Source organism: Hippocampus zosterae, chromosome 4, assembly GCF_025434085.1.
Source record: "Hippocampus zosterae strain Florida chromosome 4, ASM2543408v3, whole genome shotgun sequence".
In the NCBI taxonomy this organism is placed as follows: domain Eukaryota; kingdom Metazoa; phylum Chordata; class Actinopteri; order Syngnathiformes; family Syngnathidae; genus Hippocampus; species Hippocampus zosterae.
Genome location: NC_067454.1, coordinates 28,786,930 through 28,801,720, shown reverse-complemented (window position 1 = coordinate 28,801,720; position 14,791 = coordinate 28,786,930). Strand labels below are relative to the sequence as shown.

Sequence of the window (14,791 nt, the reverse complement as noted above, 5' to 3'; positions counted from 1 at the left end):
CATCAAATGATCACCGCGAAAAGACACTCCTGGAGCTGCCTTCATTGCATCAGCAAAATCTCGACCTATTCTTTTCACAACCTATAGAGCAAGTGTACTTCGACAAAAAAAATGATTGTAGTTATGCAGAATACTTTCGTCATTGGACACCAATGATTCTGGAAGCAATGAACTCATGCAAACTATCATCAACGATGAGGATAAATAGCGCTACGTACCAAACAATCTTTATTTTTGAGGTGTGTATTGGATTCCGGTGAAAGAACTGGGATTTCCTCTTTACAGTTGCCAAAGACTTCGTCCGGTGATTATTTTCCTTCAACAATTTTTTTCCACTGTCGGTGGAAAACGTCATCGTAGCGGAAGAGTAATGGGCGGGTCGAGCGTTTTTGGTCAAACTCTAAACCAATCATATGGCTAAAACAGTTTCCTGGGCCAATTGGAATCTTCTCTTAAAATATACCGAGGAAACGATTGGTCGGCTCATCGACGACGTCCTTTTAAAACGCCTTTGCAAGGGGAGAATATATACGACAATTCTGTTATATGTTAAATAGTGATGGGAATTCCTGCTCCTTTTAGAGAGCCGGCTCTTTTGGATTGGCTCCCTAAAAAGAGCCGGCTCCTTTGGCTCCAAAATGGCTCCTCAGTTTTTTTTGTTGCTTAAATTAATTCAATACCAAAAATAACATAATATTATGTGTAAAATGAAGTACTAATGCAAAAAATAGACATTATATCAAATATTTATTATTTATATGGCTTTATTTATATTCTTCTGAACATACTCAACATGGAGTGCTACAAAAATAAAAACAAAGTACAAAGACCCATCTCAAAACAAGGTCGTCAAAAGGTTCCAATCTCTGAATGTGTTTATTTATAAGCTTTTAACTATTTACAGTAAAACAACATAAGTAAGCTTTGAATACCACACAACAAATTCTAAATTAAAATTTGTAAAACAAAAAGGAAAAAAAGCAGCATCCAGGTAAAGGATGCTTGTCTTTAGCGAAGATTGGCATGAAGAAAAACCAAGTGCCTCAGCTTTGAGGGGTTGATCCTCTTTCTCCTCTCTGTTAATATTTGCCCTGTTTTGGAGAAGATTCTCTCTGAGGGGACAGATGTTGCGACAACACACAGCCAACACAAAATGGATGAAAATCCCATGCAATCATTTTACCCAGTTCCTCATCAATTGTGTTCTGTTTTGCTGGTTTTATAGTTTTTTGCATAAAGTGGCTCATAGAGCTCTGGGTTGTACATCTAGGCAGTTGCGACATTGCAGCAGCAGCAACAGTTGCAGACACACTAGCACCTTCATTAATACAGTGCACTCCGCTTAATAGAACACCGGTTTATAGAGTAATCCGCTTAATAGAGCAAAAGGCTCTGGAACGGATTTGCCTAATGCAATTTCCTATAAAGATACTCCGCTTAGTAGAACAGATCTCCGCTTAATAGAACAGGCCATAAGCAATGAACATTGTAAACTAGTGGTTTTCGAAGTGTAGCTATCGCGATACTGTACCACTATCGCGAGAAAACGCGGTAGTTCTAGCCGTATACAGTAACGGGTAGCACGCGTCACTCCACACATAGACACACGCACGTCACAATGGCTTCAACTTCATTCAAGAGACGAGGGCTATCACCTGCGGATAAGAAGGACATACTCAGACGATACGATGCATTGATTCTCAGAAGGTATGCCCGCGGTTTCCAGGACTTCCCTCTTATCCAGCGCATTGAGAGGGAAGTCAACCGCAAAATTACGGACTCCTGTTTCCAGACAAAAGTAACGAAATTTTTCTCGTGATTTGAGATGTTTGACTGAAGTTGATTAAAGTTGTTGTTTTGTTGTTTGATTAAAGATATGGACGTCCACAGTCGAAATATCTCTTCTAACTCGTCAGCAGGGGTTTTTCTGCGTGCATAACTTGGTCGTCGACGTGTCTGAAGGTGTACCTAATAAAGTGTCTCCGGTTAATAGAAACTCCGCTTAGTAGAACAGAAGCGCTTCGGCCCAATGGTGTTCTATTAAGCGGAGTGCACTGTAGCTGGTTCCCTTGCTTGTCTTTTCTCTTCAAATTGTACTCATGGGTGGATATTTCTGATGTGCCTGTGCAGGTTATTTGTGGAGCCTGATCTATGGGATATTTTAACCTTGCACAGTCTACACGCTGCCTTTGAACTACCAATTAAATTGAAATGAGTCCATATTTCACTGCGTTTCCTATCCATTTTCTCACCTTTCTACTTTCCACCGTGTTGTTTTTTTTCACTAACTAGCTCTCTCGTCTCCTCGTCTGTCTTGTTCGCGTGCTGCTCAGTGTGCTGCTGTGCGCGTCTCTTCTCCAACCCCTCCCCCTTCTCTAAACTGCAGTGTGTGTGTGTGTGTGTGTGTGTGTGTGTGTGTGTGTGTGTGTGTGTGTGTGTGTGTGTGTGTGTGTGTGTGTGTGTGTGTGTGTGTGTGTGTGTGCGTGCGTGCGTGTGTAACCCTCCCCTTCCGGCTCCCATGAGGTGGGAGCCGGCCTCCATCGTTCACTTCAAAGAGCCGGCTCCCGGAGCCGGCTCGTTCGCGAACGACACATCACTACAAAGCGCGAGAATGAACATTCTAGTCGGACCCTTTAGTGCGCTGCGCCACTTAAAAATGAGCGGGAAAATGAAAAGCAGTCCACAGAGAAGGAAATTACCACGACACGAGTGCTATTTGCGTGTGTGCGTGTGCGTGTGTGTGCGTGCGTGCCTGTGCGTGCGTGTGTGTACGTGCGTGCGTGTGTGTATGTGTAACTTTTTTAGTCTCCCTTTTTATTTTAATTCGTATTTAACAGGATCAATATATAAGACATTGGCTTTTGAAATTTTGATAATTATATGCATGTAAAACATCTAGCTTCAGTGTATTTCAATGTTTGTCCCTGGCAGGCTGGACACGGCGTATTGTTACGCTTGCACACATTTTAGCCCTCCTAATACTGTTTTTTTCTCATCACTATAATGTTATATCTCCAATTTCAAAGTTTGAAGAAATAAAAGGTCAAATAAGATTTTGATCTTTTTAGCCCTGGGTTGAATGTGCCCCAGCCCAGCCCCCTCAGTGAAATTGATCCAGAACCTCCACTGGGTGAGAGATGAATGAAATGATGATAGTAGTGAGGAGAGATAAATGATTCTACAAATATAAGTAAATAGGAATTAACTTCAATGTTACAACATAACATTCAGATAATATTCCTGGACGCAACGAAAGTTTCATATATCAATGGCAGCGTAATGGCCCCATCTAGGGGGCATACAATTTAACTTCACTTGTGGTTAATGACATACGAGTCGACACGAATGCATGACAAATTCATTTTGAAATGTATTTATTTTTGTGTTTTTATGCATTTGGAGAGATTTTTGTAGAATCTATTTTTTGAAAAGCCTTGTCAATGTTATTTTTCTGTTTCAACTGTATCAAAACGAGACGCCGCGTATTTCCTCTTCGAGAATGTATGCAAATTGAAGAAGAAATAAAGTTTTGAAGAAAAAAAGGAGGAAGAGGGGGAAACTGGATGAGGAAGCACGTCCTGTGGACACACGATTAACAGACGAAAGTATCACGATATTGATCACCAACGTGGACAACAGCCAACACATGGATGGTGCGTACAATAGCTGAGTTTTACATTCATTGTGTATGTGAATCCTCAACATGCTTCATTTTTAAAACATTAATAGCACTAATGGTAAGGTCAAGAAAGGATCATATTCAAATGCTAGTATGAAATTAACATCGCCGGCGGGAGCGCCGTTTTATTCATGTTAAACGTCACCTATCTGCCCTTTCCTAGGCGCAATGAATGCGCCATCATTGTTTTGTGTTGAATACGGACGGTAGCCGTGCGTCACATACAGTCCAGAACACAACTAGCGAAACACTATGGAAGTTCGCGCAAGCAGCAGCGAGGAAACTACTGTATTTAATGCTTCCGCAACATTCAGATCTTATGTTTGGAAATACTACGGCTTCGAAAAGAAAGACGGAAAGATTGATAAAAGCTCCGTAATTTGCAAAGAATGTCGCACTACGAAGCCATACAACGCAGCACCACAAATATGCAGACCACTTAAACCGATGGCACCACATCACTGACAAGTTTCCCACCCCCTCCCCCGCATCCCCATCCATTTCCTCGTTGGACACCGGAGAAACTCAGGTCAGGATCAGAAAAAAATCGCCTCTTATTTTGGGGGTCCCCTTGCAGCTCACTGTGACCGCGCGAGGAAAAACTATATATGGATGACTCTTTTGGACATTTCATTTTGACACTCAGTGAGAGTGGTCTGTGTACGCTACAATACACACAGCAGCTTTGCTATCTATCTATCGATCGATCGATCGATCGCAGGGAGCCTTCATTCAAGTCTGCAGAACTGCTCACTTGACTTGTCATCCAGACTGTGTTTGAGCAATCACAAACTTGCTCCCAAAATCAACATGGTCTAAAATTCTTTTTTACATCATTCTTTTTCTAACAGAGGCAGTTGTGGACACCCATATTCCTTGTGACCTTGTAAAAGTTCTTGGCGTTGAGGTGAGTCGATCACATCACTTTTTTTTTTTTTTTTTTTTTAAGAGTAATGAAAGGTCTTTCCAGACAACAACGTATTTAGGGAATCTCAATCCAAAATAGCTGATACTTCAGGTCTGAGGAAAAAAACGTTACATTTTCTTGACCCTGAAAAGAATGACAGACGAAACAGATGACTGCAGGTCACGATGATGAATATGCATGTGAAGTTAGGGATTTTTTTTGGAGCATGCGCAGGCGAGTTGTAAAGGATTTCCTTCTTCATGGCAAAAAATTAATATTCAACACAAATTTTTATACATTTCAGCTTCGGTGGCATTTTTTTTTGACTGTGAAAATCCCACAGTAAACTAATAAACTTGCTGAGCATGATGTGTGTTCGCCAAGTTTCAATTTGTTATGAATGTCAAGACCATCAAAATCAGCGACAGTTTTGCTTTGCAAACAGGGCATTGCCACGGCAACAGCCCTTCATCGAAATAAATAGCTTTGCTTTTTTTTATCATTTTGAATATCTTAAGATCAAACACTCATAGTTTCAAGATGGTCGGACAAAATCTCCAAAAGGAATTAAAAAAAAATGTGTCCTCTATAAAAGGCTAAAAAATGTGGCCAAACATAAAAGAAAATTCAAAATGCTTCCTTTTTGGTTTAGCATGCAACTCCAAGAGCCTTTTTTGTCAGTCTTCAGCTGTCACATACCTCAAAATTTTCATACATTATTGTGACAATGCTGCTTTGATTAAAAAAAATGTTGGCATTGTTGAGCCATTAAAAAAAACTGTAGTTGGCGTCACTGAGCCATTAAAATAAAACATTGCACAATAACCTAATAAAATATTTATGATGTTGCCGGGGCTGATGTGAATGCAAAGGTTTATCCATCCATCCATCCATCCATCCATCCATCTTCTACCGCCGGGTCGTGGGGGCAACAGCTTTAGCAGGGAAGCCCAGACTTCCCTCTCCCTAGCTACTTCTTCCAGCTCTCCCCGGGGGATCCCGAGGCGTTCCCAGGCCAGCTGGGTGACATAGTCTCTCCAGCGTGTCCTGGGTCTTCCTCGGGGTCTCCTCCCGGTGGGACATGCCCGGAACACCTCACCAGGGAGGCGTTCAGGAGGCATCCGAATCAGATGCCCAGGCCACCTCATCTGGTTCCTCTCGATGTGGAGGAGAAGCGGCTCGACTCGGAGCCTCTCCCGGATGACCGAGCTTCTCACCTTATCTCTAAGGGAGAGCCCGGACACCCTGCGGAGAAAACTCATTTCGGTTTATGAGTACTGTATTTTCACGACTATTCGACGCACCGTACGGTTGGGCGCAGTCTCATTAATGGATGCCATTTCTGTATTTTACACATAGACAAACCGCACTGTATTAATGGGCGCAGTTTTACAGTGGTAAAACATACGCCAGCTTAAACATACGGCATGCATGCGTGCACGCTAACACGTTCGCTAACACGTTAGCTTGAAGCATACGGTAGCATGCCAAGACATACGGATACACGCTAAAACACGTTTTTAAAAATGCAACGAAAGCAGAACTCAGTTCTGGTGTATTTTATTTACAAGGTACTCACGTTTTCTGCTCAATCGTCACTCAGAAAGCCATCAAAGTCGTCATCTTCTGTATCCGAGTTGAACAATTGCGCAAGTATTGGTAATCCATCCAAACCGCCGGATTCCCTCTCGTTGTCAGAGTCACTCTCGTTGTCATGTGGCTCCACAGAAATGATGCCGGCTTTGCCAAAAGCTCGAACAACTGTACTAGCAGATACGTTCATCCAAGCAGCCACAATCCATTCACAGATTGTGGCGTAACTCGCCCAGCGCTGCCTCCCACTCTTCGTAAAGCGTCTTTCGCTTAAAAATCACTATAGGTGGCAGTTTCTGTCCGTTGGCATGACAACCAAGAACGACAGTAAAAGCAGACTTCTCGTGCCCCGTTGTGCGTATCGCAACCGTGCTGGTCCCCTTTTTCTCCACAGTGGTTCACCGGGATGTCGAAAGTCAGCGGGACCTCGTCCATGTTGGTTATGTGGTTAGGCTGGATGCGTTTGTCGACAAACTTCTTACTGCAGTAGGTGCGGAAAACGGCCAGCGTTTCTTTGTAGTCCGCTGGAAGTTGCTGAGCCACGGTCGTCTTCACTCTCACGGATAGATGGCGCCGTTTCATAAAGCGAAAGCACCACGACGGACCTCCTTGAAAATGTTCAATTTTCAATTCTTCGGCTAACGTTTTCGCCCTGAGTCGAATGGTGACCGTGGAGACGCTTCTGCCGGCTGCTCTTTGATGAAGAATCCCCCGCTCCAGTTGGTCTTCCAACTCGGGCCACCTCGCCTTATTTCCACGGAAACTCAGCTTTGTCTTTTTGACTTGGCGAAGCTCTTTCTCCTGCTTCCTCCATTTGCGAACCATGGATTCCATGACATTAAATTCTCTGGCGGCTGCTCGATTCCCATGTTTCTCTGCATAACTGATGGCTTGGAGTTTGAATTGAGCTTCGTCGGCGTGTCTCTTTGTGGAATTAATTTTCGGGGGTTCTTGGAAACCAAAACCAAAGTTGTTTTGCAATAATGCACATACTCACACTTTATACAGGTGCTGGTACCTGCTAGAGGCGTGCCTTTAGTGTCCACTTACACGCCCACCCTTCACTCATTGGCGGACCCCCCCTGCGTGCCTGTCCTCACTCACGTCCACCTCTCTCCATATATTTACATATATTTGCACGGACGCGCTTCACTGATGGGCCGACCTCTTCTCCGCATGCGTGTCGTCACTCACGCACACATTTTCTCTCTCTCCATATATTTACATATATGTGCACGGACGCCCTTCACTGATTGGCCGACCTCTTCTCCGCATGCGTGTCATCACTCACGTACACATTTTCTCTCTCTCTCTCCATATATTTACATATATGTGCACGGACGCCCTTCACTGATTGATCGACCTCACTTCCGCCTTTTCTCTATATAAACAGCGTGTCGGGTCCCAGCCAGGTTTTGGAACTCATCTCATACAAAAGACGCTACGCATTATAAGGCGTCCTGTCCATTTTGGAGAAAATTTTAGACTTTTAATGGCGCCTTATAGTCGTGAAAATACGGTATTTGTGCATTCAACCCTCAAAAGTAGCTTTGCTTTCGCGGTGAACATTGCGTTTCCACAACAGCTTTTCGTGAGGAATCACAAACTTCGTGTTTGAACGTCTGGAAGGTCTAAACCAGGCATGTCCTGCTCCGGGTCTTTTTGTTTGTTGTTGTATGAATAATTTTTGCTCCCCGTACAGTACTTTGTATACAGCGGTGGTTGGTATAAAGTGCTCTATAAATACATGAGTTGATGTTTTTCTCCCAGCAGAATCACTACTTGACCTCATATTTACTTGAAAGAGTGTTTAGGCCTTTGTGATGTTGCAACACGAATTAGAGAATTTTTGCAATGCTATTGCCGTCGTAACGTGTTGTTTGTAAAAAACAAAACAACACTAATTTTTAGGGTGTGAACATGCATGCACACTCACACTCAACTTTGTAAACACATCAGGCCTGGCAAGGTCATCAATATTTTATTGGGTTTCTGTGTGACTTCATTATTAATTATTATTATTATTATTATTCATTCATTCATTAATCTTCCGAACCGCTTGATCCTCACTAGGGTGGCGGGGGGTGCTGGAGCCTATCCCAGCTGTCTCCGGGCACTAGGCGGGGGACACCCTGAATCGGTTGCCAGCCAATCACAGGGCACACAGAGACGAACAACCATCCACGCTCACACTCACACCTCGGGACAATTTAGAGTGTTCAATCAGCCTGCCACGCATGTTTTTTGGAATGTTGGAGGAAACCGGAGCACCCGGAGAAAACCCATGCAGGCCCGGGGAGAACATGCAAACCTCACACAATGGGGCCACCCACTACGAGGGTTAAAGCCATGCCCCAAAAATCTGGATAGCTGTAATGGTAATTAAAAATATATACTGGTGTGTGTGTGTATATACATTTATACACACACTATACTGTTGACTACATACTATTTACACAACCCCAATGAATCAATAATACATTGCTGTGTCATTGCATGTTTTCAGCAGTTATCTACAAAAATATACAATGTATTTCAAAACAATCTCTGAACTCACTTGACAGGGTTTCTATCTGCATATCATCCTACTTTCTTTCATGTACTTAATATTTTCTAGCCTCAGATTCGCTCCAAAGCTGTGGCTTTCACCCAAGCTTTCCTGAAGAAAAACACTGAGCTGCGTCCACAACTTGATGAAAAAAGTTTGCTGAGTCACAAGGCAGTGATTTTGGAATACACTAGGCCTAAGAAAAAGAGGATCAACAAACAGAAAGCCAAAGGATTAAATGCTCAGCAGAAAAGGGAAGTGAAAATCTTCCATATAAAAAGTGAACACCAGAGGTTGGTCATGACGTACAGTAAATATGTTAATTGTTTGTGAATGACAACAATCCAGTATTATCACTGTGATGTCATGCCTATACTATATTTCACCCCAGTTTGTACTCTTCAGTCCCAGTGTCACTGACTTGGTCATTATCACTGCAGGTATGACCTTTTTTTACCTCTGCATAATCTCTGGAAACAATATGTCATTGATCTCTGCAGTGGATTAAAGCCAACAAGGTAAATAACCTCAAAATCAAATGCATAACTTTATGTTGAAGTGCAGCGATTACCTAATTAACAACTAATATATTATCAAATCAAGTGAATAATGTTTGGTAATCGATTGTTTTGAGACCCCGTGTTTAATATAAAATTATCCAAATCCTTGGAAGCAGCCACTTAGCAGTAGATATGAAGTAAAGTTTGTGCGTTTTTTGCTGTGTGGTGTTTGCATATTCTCCCTGTGCTTGAAGTCAAGTCAACAGTATTTATAGAGCACTTTCAAACAGCCATCGCTGCATACAAAGTGCTGTACATGGAGCGATTTAACATACACAATAAACAGTAAGACGAATCGGTAGTGAAGGCGGTAGAAAGCACCAAGCAGTAAAATCGAGAACAAATCTAAGTCATGCTGAGTCGAACACCAAAGAATACAAGTGAGTTTTGAGGAGGGCTTTCAAGATGGGCAGCGAGGAGGCTTGCCGAATGTTCAGTGGGAGGTCATTCCAGAGAGAGGGACCAGCTACAGAAAAGGCTCGATCCCTTCTGAGCCTCAGTTTAGTTCTTGGTACTTCTAACAAAGACTGGTCCACAGACCTTAGGCGCCGGGCAGGTGTGTAGCTTGGAGCTCATTGAAGGGGAAATGTTAGGTTGATTGATAAAATTGCGTTAATGTGAATAGTTTCTTTGTGACCTGTATTTGGCTGATGACCTGTCCTGTTTCTCGCTGATAGCCAGCTTTGACAGGGTCCAGCCTCATGCGGGCGGCGGTATAGAACGCTCGATGTATTGATAGCTTCGATATTTGGAGAGCCTTTCAAGAGAGATGCATGAATGCTTAATTTGGTTTTGAAATGTGTCGCTATTGCAGCAGTCCACAGTCTGTGCAGCAGAAACTATTGAAGGCGGACTTCCATGGTGCCATTATCACAGGTAAATTGTCACTGAAATCATTCATCACTTTTTAAACTATGACACAATGTGATTTAGCCGTGTGTGTGCGTGCGCACACACCTTAGTTATAAACTTGCTCCCATCTAATAGATCTATTCATTGATTTGTTATGTCCACCGCGATAAGTCGCTGGCATAGACGGATAAACGAAGATCGATATTTAAAAGTAAATACTATTGAACGCGGACTTCCATGGTGCCCGAGTCATGGCACACTCGTTAAGATTCAGTCATTTAATTTTCGATTTTCGCTATTTGCGGGCTAGCCCTGTCCCTCTACCCAGCAAATAGCAGGGGTTCACTGTATGCAACAGTAGATTGAAGCAATATTTTTATTTTGTCTATATTAGCATATTTGGTATGAGCGTAGTGAAAAGTATTCGTGACATTTGAAATGATGGTACTTGGATTCCGTTCCAAACGATATTATTTTAAAAATAACTAGGAATTGTTCTGGCATATATTTTAAAAGTCACCTTCTCAATAATGTGTATTTTGTTGAGGAATGGGAACTGTCAATTTGCTCTTGGCCCTTCCTTGGTTACAGGTTCTTTTATCTCTCTATAAGGTGGAAGAAGACCCAACACTACGTAGTCTTTTCTTCAGTTTATCACAACGCAACACGAATCGATTCGGGCACCTGTGAGTCTCAGATTTCATCAGGAAGCCCCGAGCAACTACAGTCACACGTACATATCGGCATAGTATGTTAATTATGTTAATTAGGGGCGGGCAGTCCTTCCCCTTATGTAAAAATCTGAAACAAAGAAAGTCAAGCAAAGTTCGATCTTGCCATTTTGACAAAGTACAGAGAATATCTGCTGGTCCACAAATCTTGAGATTAGGTTTCCTCTTCGAAGGCACTTGACAGCCTTCAGGGACTTTTACGATGTGGGGGATGCAAAAGAAGACAGCCAGGGGGCTGTTAATCACTCAAAGGGAAATAGGACCCCAACTTCACCCTACACTCTTTGTTTTAACTACTTCAGCAGATGTTCAGGAGAGAGACTTGTGTCAATAGTTCTCATAGCAAGATGAAATTCATTAACAATGTTCTACTACTACTTCTACCGGAATAATTCCTTAACAATATACACTTTCACTTTTGGCCTGGAGGCTGGCCTGCGCACAGTCATGCTGACTAAGCTGCAATATGCTTGGAACGTGCACACTGAGGCAATTGAATCCGTCGTGCACATGAATACTTGCACCACGCATCCACATTTGCACACTAGTGTGCACAGATGCTTGCACCCCTCGTTTTTCCTTATTAACAGGCTCCTGATTGAGGTCAGATCATGCTTTTGGCATCTTACCAGTGAAGCCAGGTGAGCTGTCCTCTCACACCAAGAATCCACGAGGTGCATCGGAATCAGCTCCAAACAAAGCACACAGACACAACGATTCAGGGCAAGCCTGACCAAAGGAACCACCACTGACCCACCAGACTCTACCCAACCCACCATAATCCTTCTGCACCAACAAAACCCAGACAACACACAAATCCCACACAACACATGACGATGGTTGTTTTTCATTAAATGTGTTCTTCCATTTATCTGTTTGTAACCTCTTTTTTTTTTTTGTTTTTTTGTTTTTTTTAACAGTGGTTCGATCCAAATGCCCTCCATATGTGGGCATTACAGGAATTTTGATCCAGGAGTTCAAACATGTTTTCAAAATTATTACAAAACAGGACACACTCAAAGGTAAGCAGCTATTTTTTTTCTTATTTATTTCAGGGCATAATATTAGGGAAGATGATCTCAGGTAAATGCTGTCTTTGTTGACACTTAAACAGTTGTAAACAATCCAGCGGGTTCAGAAAGCTGGTAGTGTTGTATGCCTCTGGGTCCAGGTCCACACTGTGTTTGTGTGCATGTGTGTTTCAATTATTTATTTTACTCGGCCACGTCTGCTTATTCATTTGCACGGGTGTGACGTGCTATGAACATTTTCAACGTCAACGCAAAGCGTCCAAAAGTTAATTTCAACATACTCAGGCAAAATGGGCTAAGGACCAAAACCGCCTTGGGAAGGCTTCTGGTCACCCAACCACGCGCACTGCATTAGAATGCACCTTCGAAACACAGGGAGGTGTCGGTGGACTAATTTATTAAACAATACACCACACTCCCAAGCTCCACTGCTGCGGAGATTTTTTTTCTCGCGACATCTTCCGGCCAAAGAGGACTACGCTGGCCAGTGCCTGCTTTGACAAGCAGGTCTTCCTCAAGGGGAACATGTCCCTAATAGTCTACCCCACTTAAAGGGGGTAGTTTGAGGAGGAGAAGCGGTAGGGGGCCGAACACAAAAAAAAAGTGGGGGGGGGGGGGGGTTCTGTGTGCAAAGATGTCCATGCTGTTCATAATTTGCAGTCATTGTGTGTAAAATAGTTCACACTTATTCATAATAAATTCTGTGCCAGCCTGCGGCACGCGGATTTTTACTGTTGGTATTAAAATAATGGTAACTCGAAAAGAAGAATTTACTTTTTCACATAGCGACATGTAGTTTTGGATTTTTTTTTTATGCCTGACAAATGCCTTACTAAATTAAATTAGAAACTGCATATTGAAAGTCCTCGGGTACTTTCTGTGTGATATTAAAATAGTTTTGAACTGAAAACTTTGTGATAAATATGCAAAAAACACAGAACTCTGGAAGGAGGCAAATACAGCACTGTATGTAATCAAAAGAAAACTACTACGTTCAATCGTATCAAGTTCTTGGCAACAATGCTTGAACAAATTATAAGGACTTTAATCGTAGCGAGCGACAGTTTCTTATTTCAGGCACTTCAAAATCCATCAGAATGATATAAATGCAATTAAATTCTTTCCAAAATTAAATTCCTTTCAAGACATTACCAGAATGTCATTTCATTTTATTAATTTTTTTAGGAATAGGCAGGCATATTGTTTGTCAAACAGCAGACTAATGACGCTATCCCTTTGCATGGCAGCAGCCTCCCATTGGCGCGTGAATGTCTGTGTGATTGGGTGATTGCGAAGCTTTGTAAAGCACTTCAAATACCATATGGGTGTAGATAAAGCGCTATGTAAGTGCACTCCATTTACCATTATTAGATTGAATGGAGTCAGCTCCTATAAGTTAACACAGACAGGATTTAATGTTGATAGTAGTTCAAGTAGTGTGGAAAGAAAAGTTGAGGTGATAAGTCTAAATCCACCTGTAGCTCATCACTTGAGATGTAGGTACTCTGGGTGCGTCCAGAAACAAACTGTGTGTGCTCTCCTACACACTGGGCCGTTAGGAAACTCAGAGTTGTTCGAATGTGTGGAAAACTCACACTCAAAGGATAGTGTTAAACCGGAGGAAAGAATTTCCAAAAGCATCCTCTACCAAAGTTAATATTCACCCGATTAACTACGTCGCCTCCGTGACCAGATGACATCACAAGAAATATGATGATTGTCCAACAGGTCCACGTGACCCAAAAATTGTGAAAAGTAGACACAGCATCAGTATGAAATACATACAACTGTTAAGGAACATTTGATCATTTATGAATCATGATTGAATCCTGTTGGATCATGATGAATCTAAAAATCGATATATTGCCATAACCCTAGAAAGCACATAATCATACATGCAAGCCCATGTGCATGTCATTTTCCTTTCTCATTTTTTGCAGTCATCCCGAAAAGGAACAGTGTATTTCAGGTGGAAATAAAGGGCTTCATCTCTTACATCTACGGAAACAAGTTTGAGCAGCGAGCCAGCGAACGCTCAGCAAAAAAGTTCAAAATCAGTGGTACAATTGACTTGTGAAAGCAGGATATGTTTATATTGTGTTATAGTGAGAACTATTGCATTTGGTTCAGTGTTATTTTTGTGGGGCGGGGAGCAAGTATTTGATGTTTTTTGTTTTTGAACACTAGAAGTAAATTGTTTTCAATTAACCCCTTAAAAAAAGGAATTTGCTGTTTTGTAACAATGATGCCATGCTCTCTGTTTTTATGCCCCCCACCGCCCAGCCTTCCCCCGTCCGGTCTGAATAAAGACTTCAATATTTTGTCAGTACAGATGAGTATGTCTCAAGTATAAACCTTCAACATTCAAGAAACTCCCACGTTAATGTGGCGGACATCACGGAAGTCGAGTTTGCACTCAATTTCAAGCAAGTCCAGTGAAGTGATGACCTCCATACAGAAAGTCAGAGTTGAAGTCAAGTCACACACTTCTCCTCAGTCATAACATGGATTGGCACATTAACTTTGCACTCTTTATTTGTACTTGCATTACTTACAATACAATATTATACAAACACATTTACAACCCCACAGTTCAAGATTTGGTCTCGAACCAGTCTGTCATGTTCTTCAACTTTTTTCTGTCTCTCAAATAAACTAACAAGTTGCAAAATGTCACTGTTGTCTTTTTTTTCTTTCAGTTGTGAACCTTGACGATCTGATTTTGCATTTCAAAATAGAAATATGATAAAATATTACAAAGGAAAATTGCATAGATACTGTATCATGAAACCAGTCCACTTCTGCAGCAGACTCGACTATCCCAAGATTCCACCCAGTATGATTCATCTAGATCTAATGATGCTTTTGAAAATAAGTCCTGTGAAATCTG

General features: G+C 42.0%; 2 protein-coding genes across 2 annotated transcripts in view; one reads left to right on the top strand and one right to left on the bottom strand.

The window, feature by feature from the left end:
- Positions 1-391, bottom strand: part of ccdc102a (coiled-coil domain containing 102A) — a 133,648-nt gene extending 133,257 nt beyond the window's left edge. The window contains exon 1 of the mRNA XM_052063943.1: positions 219-391. The gene's annotated coding sequence lies outside the window, so the exon portion shown is untranslated. The remainder of the gene's footprint in view (positions 1-218) is intronic.
- Positions 392-3,364: 2,973 nt separating this feature from the next.
- On the top strand, positions 3,365-14,791 carry pop4 (POP4 homolog, ribonuclease P/MRP subunit). Its single transcript, XM_052064031.1, has 7 exons — positions 3,365-3,653; positions 4,531-4,586; positions 8,797-9,020; positions 9,168-9,245; positions 10,102-10,163; positions 11,791-11,892; positions 13,842-14,791. Exons 1-7 carry the CDS (start codon positions 3,647-3,649, stop codon positions 13,976-13,978), a joined length of 666 nt encoding a protein of 221 aa, XP_051919991.1. The 5' UTR covers positions 3,365-3,646; the 3' UTR covers positions 13,979-14,791.